General features: G+C 52.6%; 1 protein-coding gene across 2 annotated transcripts in view; it reads left to right on the top strand.

Annotated features, from left to right (window-relative positions):
- The first annotated feature begins 6,032 nt into the window (after positions 1 to 6,032).
- LTBP2 (latent transforming growth factor beta binding protein 2) overlaps positions 6,033 to 20,433 on the top strand; it is a 113,607-nt gene continuing 99,206 nt past the window's right edge. For both annotated transcript variants that reach the window (XM_063596325.1, XM_008977905.5), the window contains exons 1-2: positions 6,033 to 7,252; positions 14,683 to 14,753. In XM_063596325.1, the coding sequence (XP_063452395.1) occupies positions 6,759 to 7,252; positions 14,683 to 14,753 (565 nt within the window). In that variant the 5' untranslated portion in view covers positions 6,033 to 6,758. The remainder of the gene's footprint in view (positions 7,253 to 14,682; positions 14,754 to 20,433) is intronic.

Here is a 20,433-nt window from a genome sequence, read left to right as displayed (position 1 = left end):
ACACAGAGCTAAATAGACATTGTATGTATGTCATTTCTCTTTCCCAAAGAGAAAAGCTACGAGTTGAGATGAGCTCTATTCAGCAACTGCAGACTACTTGATGGAGGTGGGGTGAGTGTGGCTGTGACTTCCTTCCTTCTTCTCTGTGGGTGCGAATCAGATTCACCGCCCTGACTCAGAGCGGACCCCTAGCTGGTAAACAGGCCTGAGGAGAATGGGGGATGCTTGCTGGGGACTGATCTGTGACCACAGTCCCATGCAGCCATTAGCACCCCCACCACACCACAAACAGCTGTGCATGCTTCCAGCTCTGAGAAAAATGCAGCTGTCGGTGGTCTCCCTTCCCCTGGAAGCTGGCATTGGTTTAGCATCTGGGACCAGACAAACCAGGAGTGAATCCCAGCGCAGCCACCTACTGGCTTGTGACTGTGGATGAGTCATTTACTTCCCCGAGCCTTCATTTCCTCATCTGCTATGTGGGGAAATAATAGCACTTCCTTCATCAATAGCGCTTCTCATTAAATGAGAAAGTGACTTTAAGATGACTTGGCACAGTGCCTGGTACCTTTTGAGTGCTCAAGAAATACCAAGGCTGGATGTGGTGGCTCACACCTATAATCCCAACACTTTAGGAGGCTGAGACGGGAGGATCACTTGAGTCCAGGAGTTCAAGACCAGCCTGGGCAAAATGGCAAAACCCCATCTCTACAAAAAATACAAATTAGCCAGGCTTGGTGGCGTGCACCTACAGTCCCAGCTACTTGGGGGGCTGAAGCTGGAGGATTGCTTGAACCCAGGAGGTGGATGCTGCGGTGAGCCGAGATCGTGCCACTGCACTCCAGCCTGGGTGACAGAGTGAGACCCTGTCTCAAACAAACAAACAAACAAACAAACAAACAATAAATGAAATATCAGTTGGTAAATGGAGGAGTAGTAATTGACAGCTGCCCCTAGCCCCATGACAGGGTAAACAGGGCTGGCTAGCTAGTTTGTCCTGAAGAGAAAAATGGCAAGAAGAGCATCATTATCTCAACTTTCAGATAAGAAGGTAGAAGCCAAATGAAGCTCAGAACTGCGCTCCCTTCACAGAAGACGGAAATGAGCTCAGAACTGCGCTCCGCTCACAGAAGACGGAAATGTTCACCACATGTTTGTGGGAGGGCCCTTTCCAGCACACTCTGAAATACAGGCCAGCTCACCTTACCTTTGCAGGAACATCCATACCATGGCTATCACCACCAGCCAGCATGTCATACCCACTTGGAGGAGACAGGCACCGGCAGACCAGGGCAGGGTGGTTGTGAATTCTTGAGGGGACGCCAGGTCATGGCACCTAAGGTGGAATGGTTCTGGCAGCCTTTGCGGGCCTTAACAACCTCACACAGGAGGGAGTCGGCACCTCTCTGTACGGCCTGCACCTTCCAAACTGGAGGCTGAGGCTGCGCAGTGCTGGGGTCCCAGCTGCCCAGTGTCTGGAGCAGAACATCCAAGCCCATGAGCGGCTCCCGTCTGGAAGGCTGGGGGCCCAATCAAACCTTCCTTCAGCGATTCTGCCCTCTGATTAACCAGGAAATGTGTTATTTGTTCTGAGCAGGGGAACAAGCTCTCCTGGGGAGAGGAATTCAGGGCTGGAGGTCCAGTTACTTCCAAGCAAGAAAAATCCCTGGAATTCTTTCAGGAGTCTGGGTCTCAGCAAAGGGGGCTGAAATGTGGCCCTTGTTTTTGGTCCTTATTTACCAAATTAGCTCAGGTTCTGGTAGACCTCTGGCTGCCAACATTATTCCAGTGAGACATGGAAAAGCAGTGAGTTTGCCCTGGGAGTCCAGGAGACTGCTGTCCCTTGCATGGGGCATGTGTCTGGGCAAACCTTTCCCTGCTGGAATCTCTTTATCAACCCTTTAGACTCTCTCTGCAGGGTTTTCCAGAGATGATTTTCCTCTCCAGACCCAAGAGATGGGTGAGTAGGCTTAGCAGCGATCTAATGAGGGAGAAGGCTTTAATCAGGGGGTGGGGAAGTGACACACGGTGAGTCAGCGGCCATGCTGAAAACAGCTTCCCTTCTTTCACTGGGCCAAGAGGATTAAGGGTGGCAGAAAGTTCTGATAACTCCACATCTCCAGGTACATGAGCTCCAGGTACATGAACAGTGGGCTGGCAGGCAGGGAAGAGGGCATTTGGGGATATGCCCTAGAGCTCCTTTGGTGGTGATAGTGGTGGGGTGGTTGGAAAGGTCATGATTCAATTGTGAAGAGGGCTCCAGGCTTACAAGCCCGGGGTGGAGGCAAGGCGGTGTAACCTTAAAAGCTTGGGCTCAGGTGGAAAATGATCCAGGTTTGAATCCTGCCTCTGCTATTTATCAGCTGTGCCATCTTGGGCAAGCCAGTAGCCATTGCCAACCTCAGTATCCTCCTTTGTATGCGTGGAAATCATAATGCCTCCTTTGGTTGGTTAAATCAGCCAATTGATGTAACATGCTTAGTATGGCGTTTGGACTAAAGTAGGCTCTATCGATTTTGGCAGGTTAAAAAAAAAGCAAAACTCAAGTGTTTGTGGGATTGGAGATTCTGAAGAGCTGCAATCAGTCCCAGCAGTTAGAGGGTAAGGGAGATATGGGCAGTAAGTAGGTGGCAGGACAGAGTGTGGCGCCGGGATGGGGTAGAAGATGCCAGTCTTTGGAGTAGATGAACTGGGTTATGGTCCCCAGGCGAACAGGGTGGGAACGTCCAAGGACCACTTGTACTCACTGAGGAGTGGAAGGGGCACCTGATGGTGAGGGAAAGTTGGTCTGCGTGAGGGTTTTGGCGGAGGCAAAGGGTGAGGGATGAATGGGCGGCAGACTTCCAGAAATGCAGACAGAGGAGACGGAGCAGTAATAATGACTTGGACACACAGGAGGAAAAAATAGCTCAGGGACGAAGATGATGCCAAGGTTTCTGGCTTTCGGAGGCCCACGGGGATCTGAGGTGGGTCTTGAGGGATCTAGAGGGGAGCTTTTGAAGGAAGTGGGTAGGTTCCGGGGAGAGGAAGGGAGCCCAGAACTACAGAGGTGGGTGGATATCTGGGCAAGGAGAGGTAAGTGTGGACCTGGGGCTTCCACAGCTGTGAAGGAGCAGCATCCCAGGAACAGAACGCAGCATTCTGGGAACTAAGGGGCATTCATGGTCAAATGCAAGGGGTAGGGTTCAAGGAGATCTTTAGAGCCAGCCCCAAAGGCAGCAAGCACATGAACCTGGATCAGGAGCTGCCACCCAGAACTCAGTTCCTCTCTCTTAAAATGGGTCTAATGATACCAGCCCTCCCCACTTGATGGGATTACTGTGTCCTTCATTCAGTTAGCTATCCATTTCACACATACTTCTTGGCTGTTCTAGGTTCTGCAGAAACAGTGGTGAGCAACGCAGACACGATATCTGTTGCTTTAGAGCTGTCATTGTGGTTTGGGAAGTCAGACAAGAAATGATTTTATAGGTTGTTGAATAGGACTTTTCCTCTGCTCTTGGAATATCTGCTGAAGCCACAAAGATAGAACAATGAGGGCTAAATATTCTTGCATTCTGAAGAGAAGTACTAGACACCTTACTAAAGGCAGAACAGGTTCAACAGCAATCAAACTACATCCCTCAATTCCAGTCTACAAATGAAAGGGATTGAAGAAAGTCACTGAAGCATAACACTGCTGCATTTGTGGGCAGGGCTGAGATTTCCCCTGAGGGAACTCCCCAACTCAAACCAAATGAAGGGAGCTCCCAGAGAGAACCAGTCATCTGCAAGAAGAGGAGGCTCTGTCCCTATAACTGTCCCCCCACTGATGCTGACTATGTTGCTGGATGTTACAGGCACCTCGGTGCATTAAACTACAGCAAGACAGTTCATGGGAGAACCCAACATATGTCTTTAGGAATTGAGGACGTACATAAATGAAGAGACTTGTGTGCACTTCCTGTCTGGAGAATTCTGATCGTGGAGCCTCGCTGGAGTGGCCTGTGTGGCAAGGTGAGAAGTGGGCAGGGTGAGGAGCGGCCAACCCACCATTGTTTTGCCTGGCATAGGTGGGACAGTCCTATGAGAGACAGAGGATGCAGGGGTCTCCGAGAGGTTGGCCAGAGAGTAATTTGCTATGGCAACTCAGGGTGGAGGTCCTGTAGAGAACCTCCCAAAAACCCACATATGTGCCCATGAAGAAGCCAGCGCTTGGCACCTGCCAACCAAGGGTACCTGTCACATAAGACTTTGCTACTTTTCCTCTAACACCTCTCTCCCAGCCTTGACAAAGAGGAGCCACAGCAGAAAAGGGAGGTCAGGAAAACAGACCACACACCACTCTCACCACTGCAGGATCTCTAGCAAAGGGACAGGGGAGAGGAGGACTATTAAATGGGATGTGATATTGATTAACTTGGATGAGATTTTGATCTGGGCAGGAGCAGACTTTTTGTGTCTGAAAATGGGTCTTAATTATATTAATAGAACAGTTCTCGTGTCTGGTAGGGATGACCTCTCAAGCCAAGGACTCTGCCTGAGATGTCATTAAGGGTGGGAAAGGGAAATTTACCATAATATGGTTGAAGGTAGTAGTGGAGCAGTTTCTGGATAGTCCCTCTTTAGGTTCAGCCCATTAAAAAATTCAGTTACACGAGCAAACAAATAACAGGATGATGTCAACTGTTTTATGAAGATGAAACAGGGTGGTGTGTTAGAGAGTCATGACTGGGGTGAGGGAGGGCTGCTCTAGATTGGAGGTCAGGGATGGCTACTCCAGGAGCTGATATTTAATCTGAGAGGAGCAGTGATGAGGAACTACCCTCTAACATCCTGGAGAGGAACCTTCCAGTAGAGGGAAGGGGGCATTCACTTGGCTTGTTCAAGGAGCAGAGAGAGGGCCAAGGCAGCACAGTGTGGTGGGTAAGGGAGAGCAAGAGGCCAGATGAAATCAGAGCGGGGGCAGCCAGCTAGGGTTTGTAGGCCAAGGCCAGGGGTCGAGGCTTTATTTCAACAGTAGATATTACCTGGGCTTGTCTTTTGTGTGGTGTGGGAGGTTGTGAACTGGTGCCCACATGCCAGCTCCTTCACTCTGCCTCTCTGGGAAATAGGCTGTACAAATGTGCCAGGGGCAGCCCTGTTGATCCAAGCCTTTAGGCTGTAGGGACGGGGCATGGGTGAGAATGGTGTGCTGATTACTGGGGACACGCAGACAGCGGCAGTCAGCATTCCCACACCCCTGCCCGCCTCCCTGCTAACACAAGATGTGAATGCACACACTGGGTCAATCAGGGGTCACCGAATCCCCCTCTGGGAAATTCCCGAGAGAGTGAAGGGCTGGGTTGGGATCCCAGGAATGGATTCAGCCAGAGGCGGGAGGCCTAGATTCCACTCCCCTCTTTCACATGCGCTATCTCCTTGAGTGACTTACTCAAGAGGCTCTGTGTCTTTGCCTCTGTGAAAAAGAGGACTCCTTGGCCGGGCGTGGTGGCTCACGCCTTTAATCCCAGCACTTTGGGAGGCCGAGGTGGGCGGATCACCTGAGGTTGGGAGTTCGAGACCAGCCTGACCAACATGGAGAAACCCCGTCTGTACTAAAAAATAAAATAAAATACAAAATTAGTCGGACTTGGTGGCGCATGCCTGTAATCCCAGCTACTAGGGAGGCTGAGGCAGGGGAATCGCTTGAACCCGGGAGGCGGAGGTTGCGGGGAGCTGAGATCGCGCCATTGCACTCCAGCCTGGGCAACAAGAGCGAAACTCCGTCTCAAAAAAAAAAAAAAAGAAAGAAAGAAAGAAAAGAAAAAGAAAAAGAGGACCCCTCTTCTAGCGGCAGCCATCACCGCGCCAGGCTTAGGCGTGACCCTCACGCCAGTGGAAGGGGATTGAGATCCAGAGCGAAGGCGGCGGCGCCAGGGCTGTGCAGCCACGGAGCGCCAGGGCCGCCAGCTCCGCCAGGGGGCGCGCCCGGGACCTCCCTGCGCTCCGCGCGCCGCGCCCCGCCCCGCGCCACCCCCGCTCCGGCCGGCCCTGCGGAGGGCGCCCCCAGCGGCCAGGGCGCAAGCGGAGGGGGCGGCGGCCCTGTTCCCCTACGCGGGCCTCGGCGCCCCTCCCGGCTTCCTTCAGACCTGCAAGGCTGCAGCCTGGGTCCCCCGATCCAAAGACGGTCCCTGAGGCGAGGGGCGGGAGAACGATTCGGGGCAAGTCTGCAGTTCCAACTTGCCCAGAGCAGGAGAAAGAAGGCCCGGTGTCCCGGTCGTGGCAGGCGCCATCTGTCCGACCAGCGCCCGGGTCAGCCCCGCGCCGCCCCCTGCTCCGCACGGGTTAATCCCCCTCGCCGCCCGCTCGCCGCCCGCTCGCTTCCCGGTGCCAAAGTGGGTGTTGCTGGAATTCCTCGCTCCCTCTCCCGTAATGAGGGGGCTGAGCTGTCCCTCCAAGGAGGGGGCCTGGTGTGGATAAAAGAGACGAAAAAGCCGGGGGAGGTTTCCAAAAATAAAACCGTCCGGGTCCCCTTCAGACGGCTGCAGGCACTGGGAGGAGGCGCGAAGGTGCAGCAGCCGTGCGAGCCCAGCTGGAGTAGGAGCGCGGACTCGAGGCTCGGGGCGCGCAGCTCTCGTTCCGCCGAGAGCCGGGCCCCCAGTCGGCCGCTTCAGGGCCCCCTAGACTCAGAGAAGCTGGCCGCCGGGCGGAGTCGGGAGAACAGCCCGCGGGCGTCCAGCGTACCGACCACAAAGCTCTTCGCGGTGCCCGCGCGCACCACTCTCCAGCCGCCCCGCGCCATGAGGCCGCGGACCAAAGCCCGCAGCCCGGGGCGCGCCCTGCGGAACCCCTGGAGAGGCTTCCTGCCGCTCACCCTGGCTCTCTTCGTGGGCGCGGGTCATGCCCAAAGGGACCCCGTAGGGAGATACGAGCCGGCTGGCGGAGACGCGAATCGACTGCGGCGCCCAGGGGGCAGCTACCCGGCAGCGGCTGCAGCCAAGGTGTACAGTCTGTTCCGGGAGCAGGACGCGCCTGTCGCGGGCTTGCAGCCCGTGGAGCGGGCCCAGCCGGGGTGGGGGAGCCCCAGGAGGCCCACCGAGGCGGAGGCCAGGAGGCCGTCCCGCGCGCAGCAGTCGCGGCGTGTCCAGCCACCTGCGCAGACCCGGAGAAGCACTCCCCTGGGCCAGCAGCAACCAGCACCCCGGACCCGGGCCGCGCCGGCTCTCCCACGCCTGGGGACCCCACAGCAGTCTGGGGCTGCGCCCCCAACCCCGCCGCGAGGGCGGCTCACGGGGTGAGCATGGGAGAGGGAAGTTTGGAGGGTACAGAGGGGAGCCAGGGCTCATTTGTGGAGGGGCGTGCAGGCGAGAGGAGAGGGCGCCGCACTCATACCCTCGTCCCTCTGTCTTTAGTACTTCGGGAAACAGCCCCGAGGTTCCAAAATCGGTCCTGGAAGATTTGATCCGCTTTCGAAGAGTTGAAGGCAAAGATAGATCATCATCCTCATCCTTTCTTACCAACTCGCCCGGAGCCCCGACGTTAAATCCTTTCGCAAGGCGCCTCTCCACTCTCCCGCGTTCCTCCTGCCTGCAACTAACGAGCTCTTGTAGACGCTTGCAGCGCTGTCGGGATCTGAGAGGCAGCGGGGAGAGGGCAGTAGGGTGGGTGCTCCAGGCTCTTGACGCCCAGGGGAGGTTGAGCCGGCTCAGGGCGCGGGTTGGCGGAGGTGTCGGGGGCCCCACCGAGAGAAGGTAGATGCGTCTCCAGGAGGGGAGCTGGCAGCGAAGCTGGTGCGTTGGGACAAGTGTCGTGGGGCGTGGGTCGGCCTGCGCACGCTGAGGGCTGGATGCGGGCGTGGGCGTGAGCCCTGGGCACTTTGGGCGGGAAGCGTGTCCCGATGAAGCTGCGACACAGTGGGCGCTTGGAGAATTGGATCAGTGTGCTCTTGTGCATCTAGGTGTAAGCGTGACTTGGGCGCGTTGCAGGGCTAAGCCACCGCACAACCCTGCAATTTACTTTTTTGCTCCCCCTGGGCACCACCCCCTGCCCGCCGCGGGCGCCGTCGCAGAGTGAGAAGATGCCCCAGTAATCCCCATCCCCAATCGGATCATCAAGGCTGCGGGCACGCTCCGCCTTGCCTGGGTATGACAGGTGCCTCTGGAATGGAGGGCACTGAGCCCTGGGCAGTGAGGGGCTGGGTGGGGGCACCATCGGGAAGTCTGGGAAGGGCTTTGGCAGCCTCTTTTTGCCTGGGCCCGATTTGCCAGTTGGGTTTAGTCCTGGGGAACAGCATGAAAGACACTTGTACCCCGAGTCCTACTCCAAGGACCTTGCGCTTCGCAGCCTTGGCGCTCTGTTTTCCTTGGCGCTCTGTTTTCCTTGGCTGGAGCGCTCTTCTCATATTTCAGCAGGATTCAGCTCTGTCTCTTTCAGATTTCTGCTCAGAGTGGCTTTTGGCCACCCGTGCCCCATCCTCTTTCTCCTTTCAGCCTGCTTTATGTTTCTTCATAGTACTTATTCTATCTGATATGTTCTATTCCTATTTATGTGTTTATGGCCTGGCCTCCCAGCCCACACTAATGCAAGCTCTATGCAAACAAGGACTTCGTTGTGTCCATTTCTGTGTCTCTTGTGCCTAGAATAGTGCCTGCACTGGTTGGTATTCTCTAGGTATCTGTTGAATGAGTGGATGAACTCCCTGCTGCCCATGGAAGGCCCAGCTTCAAGCAGGCAGAGAGTAGACCCATGCACTGCCAAGTCGCTTACACATAGGATCATTCAACAAGTATTAGTGGAAAGCACCTGCTGTGTTTCAGCGTTTTCCTTTCCTGATCTGTGCAAGTGAATGCATGCTTCCAAGGATCCTGCGTGCAGAGCATGAGAAAGGGGATGGAGGCCCAGAGTCCAAGGCATTGTTCCTGCTGGGAGAGCAACCCAATTACTTAATATCACGTTGAAGAAATGAACAGATGCTTTCTAGTACTGGAAGGTTCCTGCTAAGTGCAAAGGAGTGGGGCAACTGTAGCTGAAGAGCTGAGTAGAGGGGACCTGTGACCTGGGGCCCCTGGGGCTCTGTGGGCAGCATGTGGGGAAGCAGAGGGGAGGTGGCAAGAGGGGGGCCTGGAGGTGAGGGTGGTGTGCAGATGTAGCACTGCCCAAGGACAAGGGCTTTTTACTGTTGGCACTGGCCCAGGGGTAGCACTGCAGCTTTGGTGTAGGGGAACCCAGAGACATAGCTTGGGCTGGAGCAGGGAGGAGTTTGTACTGCAGGCATTTAGGTGCAGGTGAGGTGCGGGGGAAGGTGGGGAAGTGGAGCGTGGGGGCTGGAGGGTGCACTATTAGAAGTCATGAAATAAAGCGAATTGTCACTACAACAAAGCTGGTGGATGTGAACAGGCATGTGAAGACATGGGCTGGGTGCCACCTGCTGTACACAGGTGCACACATCACATGACACACTGGTCAGGCTCCTCCCCCACATTGTCTTCTGCAGCTTTGATAAAGAGTGGGTTCCCTGACACTCCAGTCAGCCACTCCATGTCAGCTGGGGAGGACCTGAGGGGTCATCTTGTTTATTCTCTTCCTCCACCCTGGTCCATTCTGGCTAATGGCTTCTAGTCAGGCTGATCAGGTTGGCCATTCATTGCCTTGTGAGCCGCACAGCCAGGGACCAAGTGCCACCTCCTGGTGAATCTTGGAACTGCACCACTGCTACTGGAGCTTCTTCATTCATTCAACAAATATTTTGGAAGAACTTCTATACCCAGGCCCTATACTGGATCTTGAGGATATAGCAGTGACCAAGACAGGCATACTCTGTCCTCATGGAACTTTCAATGTAGAAAAGATTTATTGCACATAATAAAGACTTATTAAGTTTGTGCCAGGCTTGATGCTAGGTATTTGGGATACAGCAGTGACCAGAGTGGACACCGTCCCTACACTAATGAAATTTACAGTCTACAGGGTTTCTTTTTCATTTCATTTCTTTTCTTTTCTTTATTCTTTCTTTCTTTTTTTTTTTTTCTTTTTTTTGAGATAGAGTCTCTTGCCCTGTCACTCAGGCTGGAGTGACATTATTTCGGTTCACTACAACCTCCACCCCCGAGGCTCAAGCAATTCTCGTGCCTCAGCCTCCCTAGTAACTGGGATTATGGGCGCGCGTCACCACACCCGGCTAATTTTTTGTATTTTTAGTAGAGATGGGGTTTCGCCATGTTGGCCAGGCTGGCCTCAAACTCCTGAGCTTAAGCACTACACCCACCTTGGCCTCCCAAAGTGCTGGGATTACAGGTGTGAGCCACCACGCCTGGCCTCTACAGGGTTTTTTGAACCAGCCTCACAGCATACCACCTGTATAATATTTTTCTCTACCTTTCCCTCTTGTTCTGTTATTATTTTTCTTTAACTTTATATTCTATTAAAATAACAGGATTTTGTGTTTTATCTGTTTTAAAGTATATTATGAAGTTTTATAAATGCACTAAAAGGTATTGAAAATAATATAACATAGTCTAGTTTTATCAAACCTTAGTATTTTGGCATATTTTGATTCCAGTTTTTTAGTTGAAATTTCCTCTATAAATTTGTCTCCTTCCCTCCCCAGAGTTAACCACTACCCTGAATTTAATTAATTCCAATAGATGTTTTTACAATATTACTATAGATACATATATCCACAAAACATACAATGTTGTTTTGCATATTTTAAACTTAGATAAGTGAGACCCTATTTCATTATTCTTCTGCAATTTGTTTTTCCCCTCCTCATTAGATTTTTGAGATTTAACCATGTTAATATAATTAGCCCAAGTTTATTCATTTTAACTGTTGTATATTATTCCTTTGTCTGAATATTACCACAGTTTATCCATCCTCCTGTTTTTGGACATTTAGATGAATTACTTTTTCTAAAAGTAATTTTCTAAAAATTCTACTGATTTTTTTTGCTATTACAGACAGTGCTTGACTCATTTTTCTCCATAAATAAATTCATAACTGAAAGGAAACTTTGTATCGTTATCATAAGTTGAAAGCAGTACCACTTGTTATAAAGAGAAGATAATTGTAGGAAAATTGAAATGAAAACAAAATGTTCTTAAGTTCTAGTCAGACTTCATTCATTGTCTTAGGAAGCTCAACTCTGTGGCAAGTTCCCTCTATTGGAAGGGGGACTAGCGTGTGTTGAGGGGAGGACGTGGCCTTTTTCACTGACATCATTAGGTTAGAAGGATCACCAAAAAGAGAATCACTTTCTCACCATGTAACTCAGATTGTTGAATGTTGTGATCTGTAAACTTAAAATGCCTTTCCTACCCTCAGTGTGGCTCATCCCACTTTTTGTGAAACTCCAGATTAAATGAAACAAGTATCAATTGTATACCACGTGTTGGGCACTGTGTTAGACTGTAGAGGCACAAGGAGAAATAAGAAAGAAACCTCTAGATACCCAAGACTGAGATACAACCAATGACCTGAGACAGGCAGTACTAAATGATCACAGCAGATGCAGATGGAGAATGAGGGAAGGCTGGGTAGATGTCAGAGGAGGTGGGTTTTGTTTTCTTTTGTTTTGTTTTTTGAGATGGAGTCTTGCTCTGTCGCCAAACTGTAGTGCAGTGGCACAATCTCTGCTCACTGCAGCCTCCGCCTCCTGGGTTCAAGCGATTCTTCTGCCTCAACCTCCCGAGTGAGTAGCTGGGACTACAGGTGCTTACCACCATGCCCAGCTAATTTTTAGTAGAGACGGGGTTTCACTGTGTTGGCCAGGATGGTCTCAATTTCCTGACCTTGTGATCTGCCCACCTCAGACTCCTAAAGTGCTGGGATTACAGGTGTGAGCCACCTTGCCTGGCCCAGGGGAGGTTTTATACAAAGAAGGTAATATCTGATCTGGAAGTCTTGGAGTATGCAAAGGATTTTAATCAGTAGACCAGAGAGGGAAGGCATTCTAGGCAGAGAGAGCAGCCCAGGCAAAGGCATCGAAGTGAAATCCATAGGGCAACTGGGGAGCAACAAACCTTGTATCCTTGGAGGAGCAAAGCCTTGGCTGTGGATGGTTGTGGAGACAAGGTGGGGGTGATGGGGACAATTAGACTGCACAGGCAAGTAGGCACATGGGTGCCAGGGGGCCTTGTAGAGGCCAGTGGACAGCTGTGGGAGGTTTTTAACAAAGGGCTAGTGTGATCAGATTTGGCCCAGGTGGAGTAGCAGCTCTCCCAGACTGCTAGCCAGATGTGTTCCCTACAGTGATGCTGGATACTGGGCTAATGTGTGCTGAGTGGTGTCAACTGGAAGACTGGACTCAGATGATCTCTGAGAGGTACCTTCTAGGGAGTCAGAGTGATTGAATTATATATCCCAGCTGTTCAGGCTCATTTGCTCTCTCTGCTAGCCAGAGCCCACTGAACTGACAATTCCCAGCTGGTTACCTCCCTGGACCTGCACCCAAAACTTTAATATTGGCCTGTAGGGATCCTTAGAGACTCTCCTTGGGGACCTGAATCTCTCTTGAGTGCCCTACCAGCCCCAGCCTGCCTCTCTGCCTGGCAGCCTTTGATTCTGGCCAATCCTCACGTGGCCCTACATCCCTTAGGGCCTACTCTGTGCAGGCAAAGCAAGGTTGGCCCCTGCCCTCCCACAGTCAGCTGCAAAGCCATCCTGAGGGCAGCTGGGGTGACGGCTGGCTCAGGGGGCCTCCTTGGGCTGGGCTCCATGCCATGACCTCCCAGCCAGGCAGGCTCCTGCGTCCGTGCTGTCTGGGTTCCCACAGGCCCTAATTCTTAGAAAATTCCCAGGGCACAGAATCTGTTTCCTCTCAGAGCCCTCCTAGCCCCACGAGAGGTCTTGTCACCACCACAAGGAGTGGTGACATAAAAGTGGGTACGTAGTTTCCCCTTCCACTGGGGCGCACCCCCAGAAACTCTGGGTCTGACAAGCAGCCCTTTCCCCGACCCCCGTGACATGGGCCCTGATGCAGCCAGGAAGCTGCTAAAGGTGGTCGCCCAGAGAAGCTTTGAGGTGGCCCAAGTGGCACAACTCTTGGCTGGTGGGACATTCTGGGAGCTCCCTGGGAGGGAGGCAGTGCCCACAACTTTGGGCCAAAGGGCCAGGAATGGGCCTCCGCTTTTTCAAGCTGCAGGAATTTATTTTGAATTCTTCGTAAGACTCCAAAAACCACATAAGCTTTGGGGTCCACTCAAATGTCAAACAAACTCCTAAGTGGGACCAGATGTCGCCATGCTGGCCGCAGAGATCACAGGAGTGGCCACCCTGCTCTGTCCTTTGCCTGTCCAGCCTCTGCACTTCTCCCTCCCCTCTTACCCTCTAGTTCCAGTGCCCGGTGATGATTTCCAATGATAAGGATGGAAGCCAGAGCCCGGCCCAGCCTGCCAAGGAGTCAGTCCCTAGAGATCTCCAGGAGAAGCCCTTCTAGGGAGACGCCCTGGTCTAGGCATGTGGGTCTTTAGCTGCAGAGTCAGGGCCGGGTGGAAACTGCTGGTGCTGCTGGAGTGCGCCAGACACCTGGAAGCAAAGTTTGGGGAGCTGAGTGAATGCCCCAGCACTGTAGGTCAGCGTCTCATGGGGGTGCCCTCAGAGCCAACATCAAGGAGTAGCTGAAGGGCTGGGCGCAGTGGCTCACACCTATAATCCCAGCACTTTGGGAGGCCGAGGTGGGTGGATCACCTAAGCTCAGGAGTTTGAGACCACCCTGGTCAACATGGTGAAACCCCATCTCTATTAAGAATATTTTTAAAATTAGCCAGGCATGGTGGCAGGACCGAGGTTGCCATGAGCCGAGATCACGACATTGCACTCCAGCCTGGGCGATATAGTGAGACTCAAAAAAAAAAAAAAAAAAAAAAAAAAAAAGGAGTAGTTGATGGAAGAACTCTATTTCACTATAGAGTAAGTCCTGTTTGCCTCTCAAATAAAAATTGTGCCTCCACATAAAAATTGTGCAGAGGCAGCTTAACCCACATCCCCAGCCCCATCCTCCTACCAGCTTGCCACCTTGTAAGCACCTCTTAACCAGGAATTCTAGAGCCCTGTTCCTTCAGTGCCCACTCAGGGCTCAGCCTTCCCACGCACCAGACTGCCGGGGGCTGAGACTCCTCAGTGTGCATTCGTTGGCAGGTAACACCTCGTATGACCTTGAGACTGTTTTATGTGTGTCTTCCAGCCTCCCTTGGATCGTCAGCATTGGTAGGGCAACGACCATGGTGTTTTTTTGTGTGTGTGGTTTTTTTTTTTTTTTTTTTTTTCGGTGAGAGGCAATGTAGAGTTGGAGCATGGCTTAGAGTTGGGCCAACCCAGGTTTGAATCAGGCTCTGGCACTTACCTGCTGTGTGGAATTGGCAAGTCACTGAACCTCTCTGAAGTGGCTTATTAGCTTTAGGATCACTGTCATTGTTGCCCCAGTGGACTGCCTTCTTTATGTTAGATGTTAAACATTCTCACCTCATTTAACCATCATAACAACTCAATTAAGCAGCTATTGTTATCTCCATTGTACAGATGGAGAGAGTGAGGTTTCCCAGGGATGTGCAGAGAATGGCAGAGTCAGGATTCAATCTTAGATTTGCAAGTAGAATAGGGACAGCCTTCCCAGCCTCTCCATGTTCCTCCAGGCCCTGCCTGTAGAAGGTGGGACTGTCGGAGGGGCTGTGAATAGTCCCCAGCTCTGAGCATCCTTGTGTTGACTCTGTTTTGGTGACCCCACAGGAGGAACGTCTGCGGGGGACAGTGCTGCCCAGGATGGACAACAGCAAACAGCACCAACCACTGTATCAAACGTGAGTGCCTCCACCAGTAGCAGACACTCCGCTCTATCAAACGTGAAGTGCCATTCCCCACCCTACTCCCAGGGCAGGTCAAGCTTAGGTACTCCAGAACCTGGAGCAGAAGCGTCTTTCCTAGTCTGCGTCCTGAAGATGCAGCCCCTATTTAAAGTGAAGGCAACATCCAATGGAAGGGAAGAGGTTTAAAAATGCCTCTAGCTGGGGCCGGGAGCGGTGGCTCATGCCTGTAATCCCAGCACTTTGGGAGGCCAAGGTGGGTGGATCACTTGAGGTCGAGAGTTGGAGACCAGCCTGGTCAAGATGGTGAAACCCTGTCTCTTCTAAAAATACAAAATTAGCCAGGCGTGGTGATGGGTGCCTGTAATCCCAGCTACTCGGGAGGCTGAGGTAGAAGAATCACTTGAACCTGGGAGGCAGAGTTTGCAGTAAGCCAAGATCACACCACTGCACTCCAGACTGGGCAACAGAGCGAGACTCCTTCTCAAAAAGAAAAAAAAAATGCCTCCAGCTGGACACAGCTTCTCAAATCAAATCACTGCTTGTGTTTTCAAAGCTTCCTGCACTCCCTCCTGCTGTCCTACTGTGTTGGCCCCACTCACACTGCCGGCAGGGTCTCAGGAGACTGCATGCACCTATGTTCTGCAGAACATGCTTGGCCCAGAGCCTCCGCATCCCACATTTCCAAGGGCACCATTCATGTAGCATGTGATGAGAATCCACCTCTGCCCTGGCCCCTGGCCCAATGGCCCTGGCCTCTGTTAGCCACTCTACCAGGATGGTCAGATGACACTGTGACCCATGCCTGGAGCCGTCTCCCCTTGGACTGCTCTGATGCCTGGCAGGCTGGCTCGAAGGAGAGAAAAGCCATCTTATTTTGTGGAAACCAAGGAGTGAGTTAGGAAGAGCTAGAGCCTTCACACCTGAGCCTCTTCCACTGATGGTATCAGGAGCATTAACAACAACAAGAGCCAGTACCTTCATAGCACTCACTTTGTGCAGGGTGCACTTTAAACATCCTCTGTGGCGGGTGGATGAGGAACGTGAAGCACAATCAGGTAACTTGTCCAAGGTCATGTAGTCAGGAAGTGCAGAGCTAGGATTTGAATCCAGACAACCTGACTCCAGGGTCCCTCTTCTTAATACCTGTACCCTGCTGCCAGGTATCTTACCTTCATTTCTGGGCCTCACTTTCTGCATCTGTGAACTGGAGGTGATGGTACTATTGCTGTCACTGCTACTGCTACTGCTACTATTAGCTAACAACTGAGTATGTACTAGTGCCCCACACTGCGCTAAGCTCTTCACATGCATTATCTTAGTTCGACCTGTCAATCATCTTATGAAGTAGGTGTATGCTTATCATCGTGGCTTACAGATAAGGAAGCTGAAGCTCGGGTTGCTTGGGAAACACGGCCAAGCTCCGCTGCTGCAAGTGCTGAGCTCAGGCTGGACCCAGGCAGACTGACTCCAGAACTCCAGGCTCCGATCTCCTGGGCTTCGTTCACTCCCGACACCAGCGAGGCCTGGATATTCCAGAGTGTGGAATCCCCACAGACCATAGCAGATATGGGAGTCTGAGGGAGCCCGTTGGATCTTTCTCTTCCTCCCACAGGCCCCTCTTGGGTCCACATCAGCTCCCCAGGAACTCCACCTGACTATCCTTCAGGTGACTGCCCCTGCCTCTGCCAGTCCCAAGCCTGGCTGCAAAGCCTCAGTCTCAACAGCTCCCTTCCTTCAAGGACCAGCCCCAGGCCCTTCTCGGTAGGAGGGCTTCACAGCTAATAGTCCAGGTGTGTGAAAAAACGTATGATGTTCCCAGCATGATGGATGCCTTCATCTGGGAACATCATACGTTATTCTATGATAACGTATGATAACGTGGTTGTCCTAACACCCCACTTGATGGGATGCGATGCGATTGCTCCCATTCCCGCGAGTCTGGAGATATGGGTTCACCAAGCTCTTGGCTTCTGCCTCAGGCCTCGTGGCCCTGACCCTCTGCCTGTTTGAAGATGCAGCTCAGGCAGAATCTTGGGTCCCTCCTAGGACCTCCAAATAACAGAACCAGAGCCAAAAACTCAAAAACAAACAACGAAGCAGATCTGCTTAAACACCCTTTCCTTTTCAGGGAACGTGGATGCCTGGGGGCGCTCAGAGGTCAGGCCCTCAGTGGTCAGGGGCACCGGTGGGGAGAAACACTTGTCCCTCATTATTTATTTTTATTTAATTAATTAATTAATTAATTTTTTGTAGAGACAAGGTTTTATCATGTTGGCTAGGCTGGTCTCGAACTCCTGGCCTCAAGTGATCCTCCCACCTCACCCTGCCAAAGTGCTGGGCTTACAGGTGTGAGCCACCACGCCCAGCCCCTCATAATTTTAAAGAAGAAAGTGAGCCTCAGAGAGGCGGTGACTTGCTCAAGGCCACACACCTTATTGGAAAAGAACCTGAGACTCAAAATCAGCTCTGAGCAACTCCTCTGGGTAGAGAAGCCAGGGATGTGGGCGGCCAGGTGGCTTTATGCTAAGCAGAAGCTCTGGGGCTGGGGCCTGGCACTGTTATTTTTTTAACAGCATCCCAGGTGATTCTAGGTGTGGTAAAAAATCACTGAGCAGAGTTGGGGGTCAGTCATAGGAAGATCTGCCTTGGGGGCCCTCCTCAAACTTGAATGTTCCCCCAACCCTCTAGGAATCACATCAAAGAGAAGATTCTGATTCAGCAGATCTGGGGTGGGGCGCATATTCTATGTTCTAACCAGCTCCCAGGAACGCTGATGCTGCTGGCCCAGGGACCACACTTTGAGTAGCCGGGCCTTCCAGGACTCAGGAGGCCTGGGCAGGAGGGATTGGGACTTGGAGGTGGGGAAGAGGGTTGGTATGTTTGAGAGAGCTTAGCCTTTGTTGGGAGGCAGCATTGGCTGATGGAGAATGTTGCTGAGGTTTGAGCTGAAGCTGCAGCGGGTGGCTTCATAGGGGGTGGGCTTTTCCCCAGCTGCCTGAGAGGTCTGGGCATAGGTCTCACTTGGGCCCTCCAGCCCTGGAGGTTCTCGGTTTCCTAACTTGCTAGTGATGTTCCAGTGTTATTCTCTGCCAAACTGGAGTTTCAACCCTAGAAACTCAAGGTTGAGTGAGTTTGCATACTGTTACAGTACCAGTGCATGTGTGTGGGGGCATCCTTGTGCCCCAGTGGGTGCTGCGCCAGGATGCTGAGGTAGGATGCTGCCAGTACCTTCTCCCCTGGTATTTCTCTCCCTGGCCGTCTCACCCTGCTGCCCCCGGTCACCCACCCTGACCCAGGCATACAGGCCAGCTGCTCTCCTGAAGGGGGTTGCCAGTAGGCAACAGCCTCTCCCACTTGATGTTGGCTCGCCCGTGGCAGGGCTGTGTGCTCATTAACTGGTCCCTGTGCTGTTTGCTTGTTGCTATTTGGCTGCTAATAAGCCTAATGAGAACCCACGCAGGCGGGCGGTGGGGTGTTGGCACTGGATGGCTTCATCCAGAGCTCCGCAGAAGGTGGGGCTCTTGGCTCCACACCCCGTCAGCTGGCTCTCCCCCACCCCTGTGGCTCCGCACCTCCCTCTCCCCTCCCAACAGCTGCCCTCCTGGCTGGGGCAGAGACTGCCAATGTTGGGGAATGTTCATGATTCTGTCCTAGCAGTTTCACACATGAAGGGATGCCTTCCTGGGCCAGTGAGAGATGGGGGCTGACATCCCCCACTGCCAAGAGTAAAGTCTAGTGCCAGAACCACGGGGAGACTCAGTCTCTCCCAGATATCTGCGGGCCCAACCCACTGCCCATGCTTAGGGAGTGCTGGCTCCTGCTCAGTTGCCCTCTCTTGCCTCTGGCAGAATCAATCCCAGGTCACTGTCACACACCAGTCCATCTCCCGGGCCTGCCCTCCTTCCGCCCTGTTCTGCAGGTGCCCATTGCTGGAAGCCCAGCCCCTCCTTCCACCTTGGCGGGGGCTAGAGCTGGGCCGCCATCTCCTCCTCCAGTCTTGGTATCTGCCTTTCCTTCTGTAGCTTTGCCAGCTCTCTCTCGGGACTTATGTGTTTATGTATTTGTGGAGGCAGCTGACTGCGGCCTGCCGGGCCCTGCCCAGCAGAGGGGAAGAACTGGAGGGTGTGGAGTGACAGTGTCCTGTTTATAGTTGCAGCTTTTGGAAGACTGTCCATTCTTCCCAGACTGGCTCCCGCCCAACCCCACCCCAACTGGGGAAGGGGATTTGAATACTCCCTAGACTTCTCATTTTATCTCAGCCTGGACGCACAGGGGCTGGGGCTGCTTTGGGGAGGACAGAAGAGAATCCCTGCAGCTGTCGAGGAGGGGGCAGGCAAGTTACTCTCCCACTCCTGCCCCCAGCAGCAAGGCTCGAGATTAAGAGCATGTACTTTGGATTCTGGCACCAGATCCCTGGAGACGTGTTTGAGTCCCAGCTCTGTGTCCTGGGGCAAGTGACTGGCCCTTTTCTAGCCACAGGGCCTCGTCCATAAAATGGGCATAACAATCTATATAGAGTTGGTTTTGGGGATGAATGATAGGAACACGATAGCTCTTACTGTGCGCCAGGTACCATTCTAAGCACTTCATATTGTTCATTTTTAATCCTCACAGCAGCCCTATAAGCTAGATTGGATTTTTTATCCCCATTTACAAATGAGGTCGGCTGTCTGTCCGAGTCATGCCTCTGAGACTCATCAGAGCCCAGACATGAATCCAGGTAGCCTGGTTCCAGAGTGCAAGGGCTTAGCTCTGTGCTTTCTGATAAATGAGTAAATGTGTGTAGACAGCCTGGCGCAGGCTAAGTTTAGCTGGTATTTTAATGCCAGATCAGGAGACCATACTGGACTGCCTGGGTTTAAATGTCAGCTCTCAGCTCCACCACGTGGCTGAGGGGCTATGGGCAGGCTGCTTAAAGTCTTTGTGTCTCGGTTTCCTCTTCTGTAAACTGGGATCAACATTGGGCCCTGTCTCCCAGAGTTGTAAGGAACAAACACCGTCACTTAGGTCAGATGTTTAGCTCAAGGCCTGGCATGTGCGATGCACTCTATACATGTTTGGCCTTGATTTTGAGGGCAGGGACTGTGTCTCACCACCCTCAGCAGGCAGCACGCTGGGTACAAGGTAAAGGGTCCATAAGTGTATACTGAATAATACAGAGCCTATCCCGGCCCTGTGCCTGAGAGAGCCCTTTCTGTTGCCCAAGTTCTATCAGCCCTTCCAGAAACTCCCCACAGTGTTCAGGGGATCCTGGGGATGGTGACGCTGGAGTGGGCCTGAGCATTTCTCTGCGTGTATCACGTGGGCAATGGAATGGCATTTCCCCAAGTCCCCATCTCAGTCCTACGAGAACCCTGTCTCTCCTGATCTGAGCTCCTCCTTGGCTTCCTTGAGGGAGCCTGTTTGCCCCATTCATGACAACCACATCCCAAAGTGGAAGACTGTGGCAAGGTGGCTAAGAGCCCCAGCTTTGGAGTCAGGCTCCCTGAGTTCAAACCCTTGCTCCATCACTTACTAGCATGGTGATCTTGGGCAAGTTGTTGATGGTTCTGCCTCAGTTTCCCCATATGTCAGATGGGGATGAGAGTAGTACCCAGTGTAGTTATAAGAATGAGATGTTTACGTGAGGTAATACATGTAAAGCAGTGAGCGCAGCACCTTGCTGTGGGAAATG

Source organism: Pan paniscus, chromosome 15, assembly GCF_029289425.2.
Source record: "Pan paniscus chromosome 15, NHGRI_mPanPan1-v2.0_pri, whole genome shotgun sequence".
Lineage (NCBI taxonomy): Eukaryota > Metazoa > Chordata > Mammalia > Primates > Hominidae > Pan > Pan paniscus.
The sequence above is the reverse complement of the archived record's forward strand: the minus strand, read 5'-3'. Positions and strand labels throughout refer to the sequence as shown.